Source organism: Anopheles stephensi, chromosome X (assembly GCF_013141755.1).
Source record: "Anopheles stephensi strain Indian chromosome X, UCI_ANSTEP_V1.0, whole genome shotgun sequence".
NCBI lineage: Eukaryota > Metazoa > Arthropoda > Insecta > Diptera > Culicidae > Anopheles > Anopheles stephensi.
This window is the reverse complement of record NC_050201.1, coordinates 7,449,517-7,467,267: the sequence shown is the minus strand read 5'-3', so window position 1 is coordinate 7,467,267 and position 17,751 is coordinate 7,449,517. Positions and strand designations below refer to the sequence as shown.

The following is a 17,751-nucleotide window of genomic DNA, read 5'->3' as shown; positions in this document are numbered from 1 at the left end:
CGTCTTTTACCAACTCATCACCAACTTTGCTTCCGGATCCGTACGTCCATCCATCCATCCGTCCGCACAAGAATCCATTACCACAGCGTGTAGTACACACCACATCTCGGTTTTCATTGGAGATCCCCTTTTTCGAGCGATCCAGACGAAGATGGAGAGAACGTAAAATACTACTCAACTCATGGGGTGTCTGGTGCTGACAGCGAGTCCTGCAAAGATGATTGCTGGTCGCCGGCGAACCCTGCAAATGTGTATTCCTTCTTCCTTCGCCGATAGCAGTGAGAGTGTTTCATCCTTTCTTTCACGAACGAATCGGAACGAACAGGCACGCTAGAGAGAAGAAGCTGATGCATCCGCGGTTAATGTGTGACACTGTGTTTCCCTTCCCACTGTGCGCGAAAATGGAAGGTACAGAGCAGAGAGTATTTGAAACACTACGAGCTAGATAAGAAAGATGGCGCTACCTATATACGATGGCTCGTTGCCGTACAACAGTTAAGCTAATCTAATCTCCCGTTTTATGCTGCTAGAATTTAACAAACAAACAAAAACCGATCAACTAAATTAGTGACAAAAGGCTGATGTCGATAAATAGAGTTGCGTAAGGGTGCCGACCTCTGTGCATAGCGCCAACGTGTCCCATTTTGGTCCGATTTTAGAGGATGCGGTCCCCCGGGATGGATCAATGGTCTGTGTCGCATCATCAACAAGTAATAGTCAAACTACATGGTCAGCGCCTCCGTGATAATGGACGACAGACGGAAAGTTGTATAGATCCAGCGCACGCCGTTTACAGCGATCCAGCAAATAACTTAAAATCCGATACACACTATTCATATTCTCGGCAGGGCAAGTCTCGCCGTGCATTTGATGTTTACCAGAAGGTCTGGCCCGAAAAAGTTTAAAACTTTGACAAAATTCAGAAAAAAAAATAGAAGAATATTAACCATCGAAAGAAAATCGATACCAACTAGAATCCTTCCGGGTCTTCTTCAACACGTGGGCGAGATATTGCACCAAAAGAGAAGAAAATGTTGCGTTAATATGTTTCAGTGTTTCAGCCCGCACACTGTACGGACAGTTGACAAACAAACTCTATGGAAATCATGAAACCAAAACTAATAAACCAGTATTTTGTATGTATCCTCTTCTCAATGGTATTCAAGCAATGTGTGTGCGTTTGTGTGATCTTATTTTTCGACAATCGAAATCTTGCAGAGTGGAATCTTCTTCACGTCACATCAGCTATCGGTAGGTAGTTATAACCTGGAACCTGGCGACTCTGATTCGCAGCTTAAAAGAAAGGTCTTTGTACTGCTCATAGAAGACGACAGGTGGTTCTTCTCGATTCCCTGGACAAAGATGAGAGAAGGGGACCTTAAGAAGGTACCCAGATCAAGGATCCTGTCGCGATCCTCGGATTCTTTGAGCTGGATTATGTAGGATTCATCGTGACCACTTGGCCCGCGGAAGTGGACCAAGAAGCCGATGCCTATCCATGAAACATTTCCTTTGAAACACTCCATGTAGATACGACAGTGACGGCGGTTTTAACACAGCAAATCCCATCTGGGCTGTTCGCCCATAGTGAGGACTGCCTATATCCAATTATGCGGTATTGTTGATTCTAGTGAGCCAGGCATGGCAGGCATGATCTTAAGAGGTCGTTAAGCCAAAAATTTAATTAATTTTTTAACATAGAACCATTTGCTATCAGTAAGCAGATGTGTTACTATTAGAACACAGTAACGTCATGTTCAACTTTGACCAACATTCCAACACGTTTACCCAGTGTCATTAACTGCAATTCGATCCGCAATAAAATCTGATGCCTGCTCCCGATTCTGACGTGACGCTGACTTCGCCTCAGCTTCAGCGATGTGACTCAATGTGTTTGGAAGAGTGGAGAGAAGCATTTTCATGACTGTAATGCTTCATTTCTTTCAGCCTTTTGAAGATCAAAACGAGTTTCAACTATTCAGATGAACTTCTACTGAATGTCCACAATCAAATAAGGATTCTACATGATTTTGACCATCGTAGAGCTCACAGACTTTAGACAAAAATTTGATGCCTTTTTTTTTTGCTTGCCTTTTCTTTTTCGACAGGCTTCTCCAAGCTTACGGCAACCGTCGGAGAATAAATCTGTGTCGGGAACATGTGTTACCCATTGCTCGATCTACATTCTTTACCATTTTCTTAACGCTTACTCAATATGACTCCATAATGACTCCATACACTTCGAGATATTTTTTTTAATAAGTCTCTATTATGTTTTTTTAAATAATTATAATTTTTTTACTTACTACGAACAGATGCCGTATTGTCAAATGTTTTATTTAAGTGTTGCTCACAATTTTGCTTCTTTATTTTATTTAATATTTTTATTTAAATTTTTATCATTTCATTTTTTTCATTTACCAAGCTCACAATTTATTGTGGATTTTTTTATTAAATGAGATAAGATTAAATTTTTTCTTACCTTAATTTTTGACTGGCTGACTCAGCTGGCCTATAAACAGGTGATCGATTCTTGGAACGATCGTCGGCGATCACTTACTAAGACAGTTCGGAGCTGTCGAGAGTTCCTCACACAGGCAAGACTCTGGATAAGTAATTGCTGGTCGTGGAGCAGATTTTTTTGTTACCGCCATTTGCAAGAGGTGTTTTGAAGCCGGATTCTTTATACAACCCGGGTATCGAATCCCGTCCGGACGGGGCCGTCTCCACCGCTGGAGCCGATTATCCCAGCTTTCGATAAAATAAAGTCAACTAAAGTGAGCAAAGACAGGAAGAAAAAACTTTTCCACAAATTTAATATAAAGAAGAAGAAGAGGAAGAAGACTCGTTTTTTTGCACTATTTTTCGTAAAACGAGTCTTAATATTAATTGTACTTTCATAAAATACCCAAGATAATATTACTCTAAAGACTTCAACACTTAAAGAAGATACTCCAACAATGCAATTAGGAAAATGCTGGCGCAGTTATTGCACTTGAAAATAAAGCAATTACAATTATACTGTTGCAATTATGCAAATTCCACAGCCAGCCGCGTCTGACGTGTGGTGTTAATGTTTTACGATCCTTGCGCTCCCCTGGGGTCCCGTCTGAACACTGAAGACGAAAAGAAACAAAATCAAAACAAATAATTACGAAACAGACCTTGACATATTTACAGGAACAAACTGATTGTTTGACAACAAAAAAACAAAATACAAAAAGTAGAGTTCGTATAAGTTACTCTCAATACCAAAATTTTTCAGATTTATAGGACTTTAATTTATTTTTGCACTTTTGTTGTTGAAAGATTTGGTTTGACAATTTAGTAAAATAATTTTAAAATAACTGACAAAAAAAATAAAAAAATATTATTTTTTGTTTCACAATTAATTAAAAAATTTAATTTAGAACAAACATATTTTTCACATTTTCTATAAGCTTTTTGTTATTATTTTTATAATTGTTGATGTTTTTGTTCTTCGATAGCATCTTTCTTATCCGTGATTGTTTGCGTACCATCAGTTCAGCCCGCACGCTCGTGTTGGTATTTTCTTCCGTTATTTTTTTTATAATTCTATGATTTTTGCATTGATTTGTCACTACTCGTATGTGTATGTGTTGGTGGCTGGCTGGCTCCGCCGGACTATAAAAGGGCGATCGGCGCACGGCTCGATCGTCAGTTCAGTTGGCTGTCGAGAGCTGTGTGCATCTCTCACAGCCTTCTGTGCTGACACACAAACTCCCTCACATCAGTCAGCTCAGTTGGCTGGCCTGAACTGGGTAAAGTAGAATTCTGCTTTACTCAGGTTTGGCACAACTGAAGTCTGTGACTTTGATTATACCCCGTAGCGGGGATAGTCAAGTCATGCGCGTACGAGCGTGCCGGTCCAGGTGGGATTCGAACCCACCGGCGCTCCGATATCGTTTCGGCCACCTCGGACCATCCCCATGGCCATGTCCAACGAAGCCAAAGTTATCGAACAAATGCAGCTGATGCAGCTTCCCCTTCCTCTGCTTGTTTCCCATACGTTTAGGACCTACTGAACTGTGAGTTAAGCGTAACTAATCAGCCCATTCCCGACTCGCCGGTGGAATCGCGTTCCCTACCGTCACCGGCTTGAAGTTTTATTGCCATGACAGCCCCGCATGACTCAATCTCAGTAAACGACCTCGGTTGCTGTTCAATGTGTTCATTCACCCTTTGGTATTCGTTTACCGTTCAATAGAATCGATTATACAACACCACGTTGCGTTTTGAAAGCTGATTTGTCAAATAATAATTGTTCAACGCCTGAAAGTATGCAATCAAAATTTTGGCTGTTCAGTTGATGTTGTACTGTGGAGTTTAAATGTCCGCTGCGGTCAAGAGGTCAGAGTCAACGTTTGTGTTTCATTGTTTTGTTTTGCTTTGCTTTAATGTAGGACAGAAAGCTTCAAAATTGGCAGTAAACGTTCTGGTACGTTCGTAGAACGGCAAAAAAGGCAATAAACGTAGAACGTTCTTTCTTGTTTCCGCCGCAGCTGCTGCTGCTCCGTGGCTTCGTAGTTGTCTGTTGTCTGTAGTTGTCCTGTGTTGCGGTTGCGATGGGAGCTACTGTTGTTGTCCCGCTTGCTCGTTGTTCCATCGTCGTCGTTGCTGTCGCCGTCTTGAAGCCTGAAGGTGGCCTTTCCTCATTCCACCTCTCTTGGAGGGTTCAGAAGATGATCCATGCGGCTGGCACACATTTCCGCTGCCAGATTTTCCATCATCAGGCGGGTGGTGCTCTGCTACCCGATCTCGTGCTGTGTCCGAACGTGCTGTAAAGGGTTGGGTGATAAAGAAATCAATTTCTTCGTGCTTACGATTTACCCAAGACGATATGTCCGGGATTAATCTCCTCGTCTGCAAACCAGGCGATCGCGGTTGTTCTGCTCGTCTCCGTTCGCTTCCGTCCTCGTATATCTGGTGCTGAACCTACCCTGGACCTACTGCCGACACTGTTCCCATCGTTTACCAGGGGCTTCCTTCTGCTGCTCTTCGGACCACACTTGTTCGGCATGAGGAGCTAAGCATTGGTCTTCACCAGTAATAGAATCCCATACGGATCAGGTCCTCCTTAGTGACGCCTGGCTATCCAACTACGTAGTAATATTCAGTCTAGTTAATCATGACATGGCCGACAGCAGAACGGAAGTCTTTAAATCCAAGAAGAGGTCCCGATTGGACTGAGAGTTCTGACTTACTAGACTTAATGATACCAGGTAGTTGGATAGCCAGCCCTCACACAGGTCCTGTCGTATGAAGACCGGCACCGTTGTCGCCTCTACCACCGACCCACCCGGAGGACTTCGTGCCCTAATTAGAGGAGGACTTCCAATATTTTGTCTTTGGAGGAAAGGTTAGTTGAGGATTCCTAGAGGAGGAAACCTGGACGGCAACAAGGCCATTACGTCGGGATTTTTTGGACCTTCTATTTCAACGAGACTTCATACGTCTCGTAGCAAATTTCACGATTTACCTATTTTTGTGATAATTTTCCAACGATACGAAAAGATCATCAAGCTATCTGCAAGCTTATTTACTCAACGGTTGCTTTCCGTTTTGCACGTTTCATGAACATCTGCAATCATAAATAGTTTATTCGAACTCTCTTCTCACTAAACGCTATCTATCATATATTGGTATGGATCGGGTGTTGTGTAAAAGTCAGTAACATGTTGATCCGCATATTAACACTTCCGCTCATCACTAAGTTGCTACGTTACGAAATAATCTCGCTACGCTTGGGTTCGTCCTGGGAGGATTTCCCAGGATTCCCACTTATTCTTACTGCTCGCGGTAACTTATACCATTCTTTCGATCGCTTTTCCACACCTCTCCGATGTTGTGTAACTGTTGCTTTTTTCGCTTTTTAAGGCCACCGCTGGTTTTGCAAACATTTCTGGCGTCTAGGTTTAGGTTGTTAAAATAGTGTGTTCAGGAAAAAAAACTCGTGGTGTTTCTACACGAATATCTCGTACTGTTTGGGAGGATTTTTTTTGTTTGTATCGAGTTGCTTCCAAAATCATATCCAATAATGGTCAATCGATGTGTGTGTTGCTAAGTTGTAAAACGAACCAATAGCTCTTGTTCTGGACAGCATCCGTACTACTCTAATGAGGAACGCCTTTATACGGTTCGATTGGATAATTAGCTGTACTTGCCATTAGGAGCATTTTCGTTTCCGGAAACGTTTTTCTACCCTTTCACCTACAGATGCATATCCTGAGCTGAGGTTGTGGATCGTTGATGAGTGAAAGTAGTTTTTTTCGGAGGACTTTTAACAAACCAGGAAAGAGAAAAAAATAGTAAATAGATAATTTCTGCAACCTCTCGATACTCTCTGAGTAGCCTCCACGTCAGCGTGTCAAACTGTTGACAACGAATCCTAATGCTCTTACATAAATTACAGTCCTCCAGCTCGATGTTACTTCTCTGGTTTTGTTTTTGTGGTAAAAAACACACACACACCCATTCTTTCATTTAGTTTCTGAACCTGTCTTTTCTAGGTTAAGTACCGGTTGCAACGGTTGCGCTTCCGAACACTTGTAAGGCATTTTACCCGTAAGTTAACTTATTGGTGGAATCTTTCTGCCCCATTCGATCGATTTGCTTCTATCTGGGTGCGTGGACCCGAATAGAACTCCCTTCCAGCTCTCTTTTTTTCCGCTTTCATAGCCCTGACCCCGTGTGTTGGTACGATTTTGTAGTACGACGTGTTAACCTACGCAATGTGATTATAAATAGGGAAGGGATCGGAAGAGGAGGGGCCGGTAAATGGGGGGGGGGGGGGAGGAAAGAATGTAAAATGTATGTGTGTGTATATGGCACAGTATTTACAGATCGGTCACCGGGCCGATCACGCCAATGCCGCTGATGTTGTTGCTGCTACCGGCACCCGCATTCGGTGCGTCCGTCGACTGCGAGTCAACCTTCTGCTGCAACGCCATTACAACTTTTTGTAGGCTGTAGAAAGAGAAGACCGAAAAAAACAAACAGTTCATAAAGAAGAAGAATCTTCCCCAAGCGGTCCCAAATTGCTTACTAGGCAATCCTTTTGGACTGTTCGTTCTTGGCCGCTATCGCATCCTGCAGATCGCGTCTCAGCTCCACCTCGCCCTTTTCCAGCATCAGCACGCGGGAGGAAGCCTCATGGACGGAGGCGGTCGTGCTCGAGCCGCTCGAATTACCATTACCCAGCTCGACCGCTACCCCATCACAACCGAACAGTTCCTCGGTACGTCCGTAGTTAAGCCGCAGCATCGACGGAAGGCTGCTGCCCGACTTGACACCGTTGCCGGTGCTGTTGCCGGTGGCACAACCGCCACTGTTCGGCGGTGACCGATCGGTCACACCGTACGCATGAAACTGTTGCTGGGAAGGTGGTACCGTTTGTGGGGAATGTTGTTGCTGCTGTTGCTGCTGTTGCTGTTGGGTGGAGTTCGATTGCTGGTGCTGTAACTGCTGAAGTAACAGGGCCTGCTGTACATTCCCACCGAACAGTGGCATCGGGGACATTGGCAGCGTGTGATTATGTTGCGCACCGGCAAGACAAACTGCTGCCTGCGGTAGCACGATGCTCTCCAGCTGCAGCACACGCCCGGTCAGCTTTTCCAGATCGATCCGTGCCGCGCTGACCGACTTCTGCATCGCGTCCACATCCTTCGCCAACCGCTGCAGCGTATCGTTGATCGACCACATGTGATTTTCCTGCAGATTGCGCAACCGCTCGAACGTGGCATCTTCCCGCACGCGACAAATGTCCCGTATCTCGCGTACCACGTCCGCTACGATGCCGGAGGTGTAGTTGCCTGTCAATGGAAGGGAATGAAAATGCCAGGCTAGCTTTAGCAAAAGTGCTTCCCCCAAGGGAAGCTCGCTGCACTTTTCATACCCGTCGACCGGTACGATGGTGCGGGACTGTTTTGGCCCATGCTGCCGATCGGTTGGCTGGTGGAGCTTAGCCCGCTCAGGCTGTCCCGACGCCGGCCCAACCCGGACAGGAGATTCTGCTGCTGCTTTAGCCGTTCCGTTTCCACTGCAGACACCAAGAGAGACATGATAACACAGCGCACAAAAGCACACAGACATACGAAGGTTCCAAACTAGTGATGGGCGGATCGACCGGAACCTACCGGATCAGAGCGAATCGTAAGCGACCTGGAGTCACAGAATTGGGACTCGCAGTTCCAACGAGTTCGGGTAGGTGCAAGGAGTTTGAGAGATTTATTCAAACCTCTTGTACCGCCTCTTGTTGTTGGACCGCCCGATCCCGAACTCGTTTCACCCACGGGTCGACCTGAATCTACCGGGTCGGAGCTAACTGTAAGCGAACCGGAACAGTTCCAACAAGTTCCAGCTGACCCGTGGGTCCAACGAGTCTGATTCGACCCATGGGGTTTTTAAAGTTCTGGTCAATTTGTAGGTTCACCGATTAACTCGTTACACCCCCCGGATCGAACTCGATCCCCATAGTGATGAACACGCCTCCGGGTCGATCCACGGAACAGCCACACGATCCCCCATCACTAGTAGCTCAAACGTCACGTACGATCGTACCTTGCAGTTCCAGCAAACTACGCGTTAGCTTCCGATTTTCCTCGAGCAGTACCGCATTCTCCTCCACGATGCTACCTCCCTGGCTGGCGGACGGTGGCCGATCGGACGAGTACGGTGCGGGCGGGTTCGGGGTGGGATAGGGGCGCGCGGATGGCCCGGGAAACGAGGTGTTACTGTCATCCATTGTGGTAGATTCGTCGTCGGAGTCCGATTCTACTGATTTACTGTGCAACGAAAGGAAGCCTACGTTAACGTCATTTCAAACGCACACACGCTGGCGTCGAGCGCTTACTGAGGATGTAAGTAGGTGCCGCATGTAGGACACGCCGCGTCGTTCCCGTCGTGCATACAACCAATCATAAGAAGTTTGCGCTAGGTGTCGTTCATTCGGGGGAAAAAAAGGGAAAAGAATCGCTTTATCCTGATACCTCCTGGTAAATAGAAAAAAAACAAGCAGATTAGTAACATGCACGTCTCGAAGTGGATGTGTTTGTGTGGGAAGCCTTACCTCGATGTGTCTTTTCGTTGTCAGTCTTTCTGTTTCTGTACGTCGTTTTGATTGATACGATGGGGCAGCGTAGAGTATATAGGAAGGGAAGAAATAAAAAAACAACCAGAAATACCATGAGATCGATAGTAATTGGGACTGGAAAAATAAATCCGAACAAATCAAACCGACCCGCGGGAAGGACAATGCGTGACTGTTGATCGGGATGGAGATTGGCCCTTTGCCGGTACACGCTGGTAAGGGAATCGATTGCGAAAAGGGTGAAAAAACGAAGTAGGGTGTACACCATACGTAAGTAAACGCATGTTCCCACTCTTAAGGCAAATGATACCACTCGTAAACAGCTGTTGCTCATTTAACAAAGGTGCTCGTTATGCGTTGATCGCGAATTTAATATGCTTTTCTGACGTATCTTGTAGTGATGTGCAAACTGAATCAGAATGATTGAATGACTTAAATTATTTATTTTATTTATTTATTTATTTATTATTTATTTATTATTTATTATTTTATTTATTTAAAAATGCCAAAAAAAATACAAATCTTCACAAAAAAAAATTACCAAGGCATTTCCTCCCTGATATTTTGCCTTATCCCGGGCGTGCTCGGTTGTAGATGTGTGGAGGTTGTGGTGTGTTTGTCCAGTTCTATTGTTGGTCCGGGTCTATTGCTGTGTTGAGTGTGTTGGTGGTCAAGATGTATTAACACGGAACTCCATCCTTCCGTGTAGCGGATGAATGACTTAAATCTTAGCAAAGTTATTTCAACTGAGTTTTAACTCACTCATGAGTGAGGTGAGTGAGTTAAAACGCAGTGAGTGAGTGGCTAGTCGGCACGGAGAGTTAAATCATTATTCAAGAATAAACTCTTAAAGAGTGAGTATAAGATGTAACTCACTATTATAACTCATTCACTCTGATTTAATTCACGCTACTGAGTTGTTATTCCCACTATAATAATGATTTATACATCTTGTTAAGAAGAAGTTAAAAATAAGAAAGTTTTCTACTTGAATTTTTTTTCCGTAATCGTAATTGAGGAGCGGTCCGGTGGTCGAGATGATGATAGGAGCCGGTCTTCACACGGCAGGACCGGGTTTGTATACTATGCTAAGGGCAAAATCAAGTCACACAAAAGCCAGAAATAACAGGCTGAGACCTCCTGAGGTTGTAGTGTCAAGGAAGAAGAAGAATCGTAATTAAGATTGATTCCGCATCTGGTTCCTTACTTGATTCTGGACTTGATCTCGATCTTGACATTAAAACCGGATCCGGAATCGATTCCGCGCGCCCATCACTAGTGTGTAATACGTCCTGGCAACACGTAACTCTCCTAAAAACGTAACTAAAGCCCGTACAAAGGAGCGATTAATTAAACCCTATCCGTCCGTAAGCATTAATCCACCAGCCACAAAATCGTCCCACCTGCTACTCAGTGTGTGGCTACTAATCCACGTGTGTATTGACCGGTGCGTAAAACTGTTATCTAATGAGCCTCGGAACCGCTTACCACTCTTAACGCTTTAATGGATAGAGCAAACCCCCCCCCCCCCCCCCCCTAACCTCGGGTGGTGGTACGCGCGTACCGTTACGCAGCGATAAATGCATAGTCAACAGGAACGATGCGCACCAACGTCATGCGAGCCGTACCGAGTGTTTGCTGTTGTGCGAATGTTTAATAATATGCGTCGGCTGCAAACCGACCGCCGATATTATTGACCGTGGACCTGTGCGCGGTTACGCTTCGCCTAGTAGGCTTCGGTCGGCGCGCTCCATGTCGCGGAACGTACATCACACATTACATCAGCAGGCAAACCGCCACTAATCCAATAGAAAACGTTCGTTGCAGCGGTGTTTAAAGTGCATTTGCCATTTTATTCAGCGCGCGGTAGAGGCGCATCCAACCCCTCAATGTTGGATGTGGCGTAAATGGTAGGTGTATCAGCGTAGAGCGTTTGTATCGATGTTGTAGAAAAATCACCATTCGTTTCCATCGAGTTTTGCTCCCGGTTATTTTTTTATATATCTCAACCCTTCTTAGCGTTCCGTATTTCTAACAGCGATCGAGCATCTAAAAAGATATGAACAAAAACGGTTAAAAGAAATCAAGGACGTGTCACGGTTCGTTGGATGGTCCAAAGCTTGGTCCGCGCTTTCCATTTTTTTGTATTTCACCGGTCGGATCAACCGTAACCTTCTTGATCAACACGTTACATGGCAATAAATGACACGGTTTCCTTGATGAAAATGTGTTATAATACTTTCAATTACACGCACATGCTTCATATTAACTTAAAATGCAAATTACATTAAACATTCTTCGCACAGTGGTCCAAGGTCAGCCAGCAGGTCGGAGGACGTGAGTTCCTTTTTCCGAGAGTAGAGCCTCTCTTCTTTGGTACCTGCAATAGGTCTTGGTCCACCATTTCTGGCTTCCCAGACATAATTGTAACCGTAGCTGGATAGTCAGTCCCACGTACGGAGTGATGTCTCGGCCGGTATTGCTCTATATCTCTACCATCAGGACGCCTCAATGCCACTCTACAGTTCGATTTTTCTGCTGGCTGCTATAATGGCTTACTAGACTTAACTGCAGCTAAATCATTGGATAGTCATAATCGAGATAGTTATGATCTGCATATTGACGAATAGTGTGCTGAAACTCTTCTTGCTTGACACTACAATCTCGTATCTGCCATCTCAGGATTTCCCTGACTAGATTTTAGCCTGCTGAACCTCAGATAAGAGCAATAGCATTTTTTTTTTCGGGGAGCTATCCAACTGGATTTGTTGGAGGCTAATCGACTACACTCCAAGTCCAAGTACACTTCGACTGACCCTCTAGAAATTCGGGATACATCAGAACCACCTCTTCATTGACTTCAAGGAGGTCAAACGATACCGTAGATTGCACTGAGCTAGGCCGGATTCCCTGGGAAGCTAGTACGGTTGATGAGGGTCACAATGAATGGTGTCACTAGGATCGCTCTGGAAGGCGTCATACGGTCTCACTCGGTCTCTCCAATTCCTTGACTTCGCTGATGACATCGATGACTCGACTTAAACACGAGTCCAATATGATTGGATTGAGGATCAATGTGATGAAGACTAACCTGCATGCCGGATGCTCTGACCGTGATAGAGTACGACTCAGAAGCAGAGTATTTTGATAAGATCGTAATGTCGAATAAGAACGCAAGCAGTGCAATCCGAAGGTGCATTGTTCTGGGGACTCATGCCTACTGTGAGCTCCACAAACTCCTGATATCCAGAAGACTCCTACAAAGCACTCGCCCCCCTCTACGAGCACGAGTCTTCGAATATGCTGGCAGAGGACGTCAATGCACTCGCCCTGTTCGAACGGCTGGTGCTAAGGACTATCCTGATGGTGGCCAAAGGCGGAAGGATACGATGGCTGGGACATATGAGGAAGAAGCCGTACTCATGTCCGACCAAAGAGGTGTTCGTCATCCACACATTCGGCAGGAGGCGATCAGTGTGGAGATCAGGTCATATCTAAAAGACGTGCTTTACCCTGACCAGCCGATACCACGTAAACTGGGAGAGTAAATCCTTCGTGTCGTTTTAAAACCTCTGATATCTTTGGAACGAGATCTCGAGTCCTGCGAGACTCGAATATGCGTGAGTCCTGCCAATATCCTCTCGCAGAGTCAGAGCAAAATTAGGTGACGCTGCTGGATAAAATCAGCTAGGTCGACTTTGAACCGAGTGCTGGACTTGGCCATTCCCTGACCTATCCTACTGATTCTGTATAAGCATTATTCTGAGTAACTATTGGTAAAACACGAATCCCAAAATCAACTGATTTGTACTTTACAACTACTGTCCATTTAGGGGCGCCGGGCGAGAACAGCGCCAGTCTTCATATGACAGGACCAAGGTTCAAATCCCATCCGGATCCGTTCCCCCGTAGTATGACGACTGACTCTCCAACATCGTGGTATCATTAAGTCTAGTAAGCCAGAGAAACAGCAGACATGACCTTAAGAGGTCGTTACTAAACACATTTTTCCACCCTCTTGGAACTGGAAAATCCTTCCTCCCGAAAAGCAGAGAAAACTACCCCCCCTGACAACCAAAACTAGCTAACTCTGCCCAAAAACCGCAAACACAAAATCGCCAAATTGACCCTTTTCCCATGGGCAGGAAAATACGGAAAGAAAAGCAGCAAACGAATGAGAAAAAATAAAACCCCACCGTACGACATAATTATCGGAGCGGAAAAAGGCTGGTGAAAATTATCCGCCAGGTGACATACTACCAACACAGTGGGTAAGGGAGGGGGGGGGGGGGCTGGTAAGCGAACTACCACAACACTGCATTCCACCTTGTTTTGCCGATGCTGCCTGTTGGCTAGTTTAATTGCATTAACATAAATGTGAACCACCGCCCCCCCCCCCCCCCCCTGCTCCAATTTTCACTACCACACCCCCTCCCCTAAACACCCAAGGAGAGGCGTCGGATTTTGTTTGTGCTGGTTGGTGGAAGTTTTTAGCAGCAGTGGGATGGGAAAAGAGTGGACTGTTTTTATGTTTTATGCTCCCCAATCGGGTGGAGAAAAGGGTTTTGCAGGAGGGTTGGGTGGGAGGAAGAGGCAAGAAGAAAAAGAAAGCAGCAGCAAACATCAAACACAACAGCAACATAAAAAAACGGGAAACGAGATGAACCTCGATCGTGGAGGATTCAAATTTTCTTTATAAAAAAACAACAGAGGAAAACTGCATTTTCCTTCTCACATAAAAAAAAAAACCACAATACAACAAAAAAGAACTCTCAATCGTCACAGGCAGCAAAATGTTCCCACCGAGCACATTGGGCGTACGTTCGCTGTCGCTGGTGATCGCAGCTTGCCGCGATGGCGAAGGGAAAACAAAATCACTCCCCTCCCTACACGCCTCAACCCCCAAAGAAACCCAACCCGGGAACGGAAGTAAAATGGAGAACAAAAAAAAACAAAAGTTACCCATAAACACGGACCCATTTGTGAACGACAGATGGTAGGTTTGGTGGAAAAGGTTTTAAAGGGTGGTCAACGGGGAGGGCGGGAGAGGGGAGTTTGAGTGGGGGAAGGAAAAACAGCTCGCCGGAAAGGGATGGGAAGATCGTTACCACCAGCGGTAAAGGAAAAATGTATTCGCACACACACACACATACACACCCATCCATGCATACTAGACCGCACTTACCACAGATCGCTCTGCGTGTTGATGTGGAGTGTCTTTTTAATGTTTTTTCGCGTGTTTCGTATCCGTGTTCCAGCTGGTATCGGATCGTGTGCGGGGAGGGGGGGGGGGGTTCGTCGTTTTCGTCTTGCTAATTTAATTTCGTTTTTCTTCCAGCGGTTCCGGTGCGTATGGGTGGATTGGTGCAGGGTGCGATGGTGTTGTTGAGCTTATCACTTGGCGTTATCATTTGACACCTACGCACACACACACATTCGCTGCCGTGTCGTCCACCTGCAATACAGTTGCTCCTTTGAGTAATGATGATGATCGTTGAGTGGAAAGGCACTGCCAGTTGATAGCGGTGAATTTATGACGCTCGTGTGTGTGAGCGAGCGAGAGCGCTTGCCTGGTTGTGTGCGGGTAGTTGATTGGGCGGAAAGAGAAGGCAGTAAACAGTAGCGCTCTGCTGGTTAAATCGCACACACAACACAAAAAAACTTATCGTTTCGGTCCACCAACACTAGCGCGACGGCGAATGGCTTTATGGGCTTCCCATCAAGCTGATTCCCATACGAGGGGACACCTTCGTACGGGTGTGTGTGTGCGTGTATTAGTACTTGCAGCACACACCTTATTGCTCTGGGTCGCGGGCACGGGATTGGTACGATCTATTGCAGCACATTAATAACGCATTCCTGAACCGAATTCTTCACCGACGCACTACCGTGACACATTTACACACTTGTATTACGAACAGCACCCGACAATACACTGTGCGCCACGCAAAAAAGTGAAACAACGTTTGTGTGGTTGTGTGTGCGGTGAGCAGTTGCAGTTGGCCCGAAACTGGCTACAATTTCACCCACATCGGAAGTGCCCGATCGATGACGAATGATACATCCTGTCCCGCAGTACAAACACTACACAATAAACAAACGTACACACACACACACAGCGACGGTCAAAAATGATACGACGAAGAATGATTAATACACTTACGAAAGCAACAGAAGCAAACAAAACAACGGCAAAATTTACGTTCGGGTTTTTTTACCCCCTCGAAAGAAAACGCTCAACCGCCCGGCCGTCACAATGCAACTGTTTCCCTCTTTTGCGGTACACCGACCGAACCCCAAACCAACCACGGAAGGCACAACGGCAGAGACGAATCGAGCCAGTGCTGTGCTGCACGAGAGGAAAGAGATTCAGACGAGAGGTTCGTTAGTGTGAGCGGGATGGCACGAATCGGAATCGAAAAGTGACAGTTGGTCCGGATTTTATATCGTTTTACTGTCAGTGCAAACGTTAAGCACCATTTATACGACCGCTGGATCAAGTGAGACACGGTGCGAGACTGTCAGGCTGAATGACAGGTTTTTCGGTTTACATTTTATAGTAAGGAGTGAGAAAATTTTGTTTTTATATAAATTTTATACGTAGACATACGGTCTGGCTGGCACTACGTGACATAAATAAAATAAAAGTGCGAAATTTTAACATCTTATCAGCTTAAACTCTCGGCGTTTGCGTTTGATTTGGAGGCAAAGGTGCAAACTTTTTGTCAAATCGTTTGTGGCTCCCGAGACCTGGTGCTCGGTGCCGCACAAACTTTAGAGCGAATTATTTCTAATCTTAGGTATAAGAAATATTTATGTTAAAAATAACAACTATTTTGCATGCTTTTAATAATAAAATTATTACATTTAAATGGATTTTCGATAGATTTTTTTTTTTTTTTTGTATGACTTTGAGTTTGCGCTTAAGTATACACTAATATATTTTGGGAAAACGATTCAATCCATGTATCAATAAAAAAACGTGTTGAAACACTTTTTGTTATTCTGATAACACTCCAAACAAATTAGACAGTTGACTTATGACCATTCAATAAACTTAAAATCACGCAGTACGGCCCGGGCGTTCATATGAATAAATCAATTGATAAAATAAATAAATAAATTTTAAATTTAAAAAAATATGGTTTTCAGTTTTGGGCACGTTCTTTCCTTTTTTCAACCGGTATTTCAGTTGGCCTGTAGTAGGTTTTATTTTTATTTTTTTTTTTTCACTTTATGCAGATTCCTTATTCTTGCGCGATTTTTTTTTATACGAAAACATGATTGACACAGAAAATCAAGATGCTAATGATGCTGTTACCAATTTTTCTATTTTTATACCAGTTGCAAGTACCAAGAGCAGTAATTTGATAATTTGTTATAAAATTAGTCTTATCCTATTTTTTGTCACGGTTAGCGGCCCGGCCGTTCAAATGAAAATTATAAAAAAGTGCTTGTTACTAAGTATGTTCAACCATGTTTATATTGGAGAATAAGACGTGGATAGACTTATCGGGTCATGCCGAACATACATGCCCCTATCTAGCTGGATAGCCCGCTCTTTTGACGAATGGTCCCAAAGAGATTCCTTCCCAGTTCCTGTCGTGTGTAACCATTTTCTTCTGATCCATATAATAGATCACTTTTTATGTTATGATAAAAAAGACTCAGAAGTGAACTCATGATCGATCCTTTTCTCAAAATCTTCAGCAAAGTTTTAATAAAATCTAAGGCAATAAGTTGAAGACCGGTATTATAACCTCAATTTTACACTTTTACTAAACAAGCTGGTCTTATTCTATTGTCCACTTCTGTACTTTATAATCCACCATATTGTTGGTATACCTGATCATGTCTGGTGTGGCGATCCGGTAATCCGGTGGTGGAGATCAACAGGATCGGGTATAAAATCCCACCCAAGTCATCTTCTCGCATCCAGCTACGAGCATGATCAAAGTTAAAGAAATTGGCAATGATAGGTGAAGACCCACTAGCTCTCGAGGTTGTAAAGCCCTAGAAGAGAAAGAAGATGCTTTCATGCATGGTGTATACTGATTACTCTCCATAACTTTGGTGCCTACGTTATTAGAAGTTGTGTTGGGACAAATCAAGATGGGATTCGATACTGGACGCTCTGTTTAAAGGAACTGATATCTAAGTACACGCCATAGAATATACCTAGTATGCTTCAAAATGGAGAAGGGAAAAGGTAATATCTTCTTTGCATGTAAGCGTAATTGGTGCCTTAATCCTTGAACGTTTCTTGAACTTGTACTTCAATTGATTCTTGAAGTGTAGACAAGAGCTTCACCCTGCGAAGAGTGACGTGCAGCTTGAGACATTCACATCTACTATACCTCAAAGTTATTTACACTCTGGTACCTGTCACTACCACGAATTAGTAAACTTGATATTTATTGGAACCGTCGTCTAAACCAGCTGGGAAACTGTGGAGGTCCACTCCACTCCACAAACGTCCTACAGATGTATGCACGCGATCGATGTAACTACGAGGAGATGTGGTCAATCCAACTAGGTGTGCAAAGCCCATGGCTGTCGAGATACTATTGGATTATTTTATCGTCCTTGCTGTCCTTACCTGCTGCACAGCGAGCTCACCTGTAGATGTGTCCATCGAGGGA

General features: G+C 44.6%; 1 protein-coding gene across 3 annotated transcripts; it reads right to left on the bottom strand.

Moving 5' to 3' along the window:
• Positions 1-5,590: 5,590 nt before the first annotated feature.
• LOC118517380 lies at positions 5,591-15,456 on the bottom strand. 3 transcript variants are annotated; one of them, XM_036063403.1, is made up of 8 exons: positions 15,273-15,456; positions 14,295-14,564; positions 9,089-9,123; positions 8,873-9,011; positions 8,581-8,804; positions 7,916-8,059; positions 7,067-7,832; positions 5,591-6,987 (listed from the first exon to the last, which is right to left on the bottom strand). In XM_036063403.1, the coding sequence occupies exons 4-8, from the start codon at positions 8,938-8,940 to the stop codon at positions 6,858-6,860; spliced, it is 1,332 nt and encodes a 443-aa protein (XP_035919296.1). In that variant the 5' UTR covers positions 8,941-9,011; positions 9,089-9,123; positions 14,295-14,564; positions 15,273-15,456; the 3' UTR covers positions 5,591-6,857. The 3 variants fall into 3 exon arrangements, with proteins under 3 accessions (XP_035919296.1, XP_035919297.1, XP_035919299.1); XM_036063404.1 differs by having other exon boundaries at positions 15,328-15,445; XM_036063406.1 differs by lacking the exon at positions 14,295-14,564.
• Between the last annotated feature and the right edge of the window lie 2,295 nt (positions 15,457-17,751).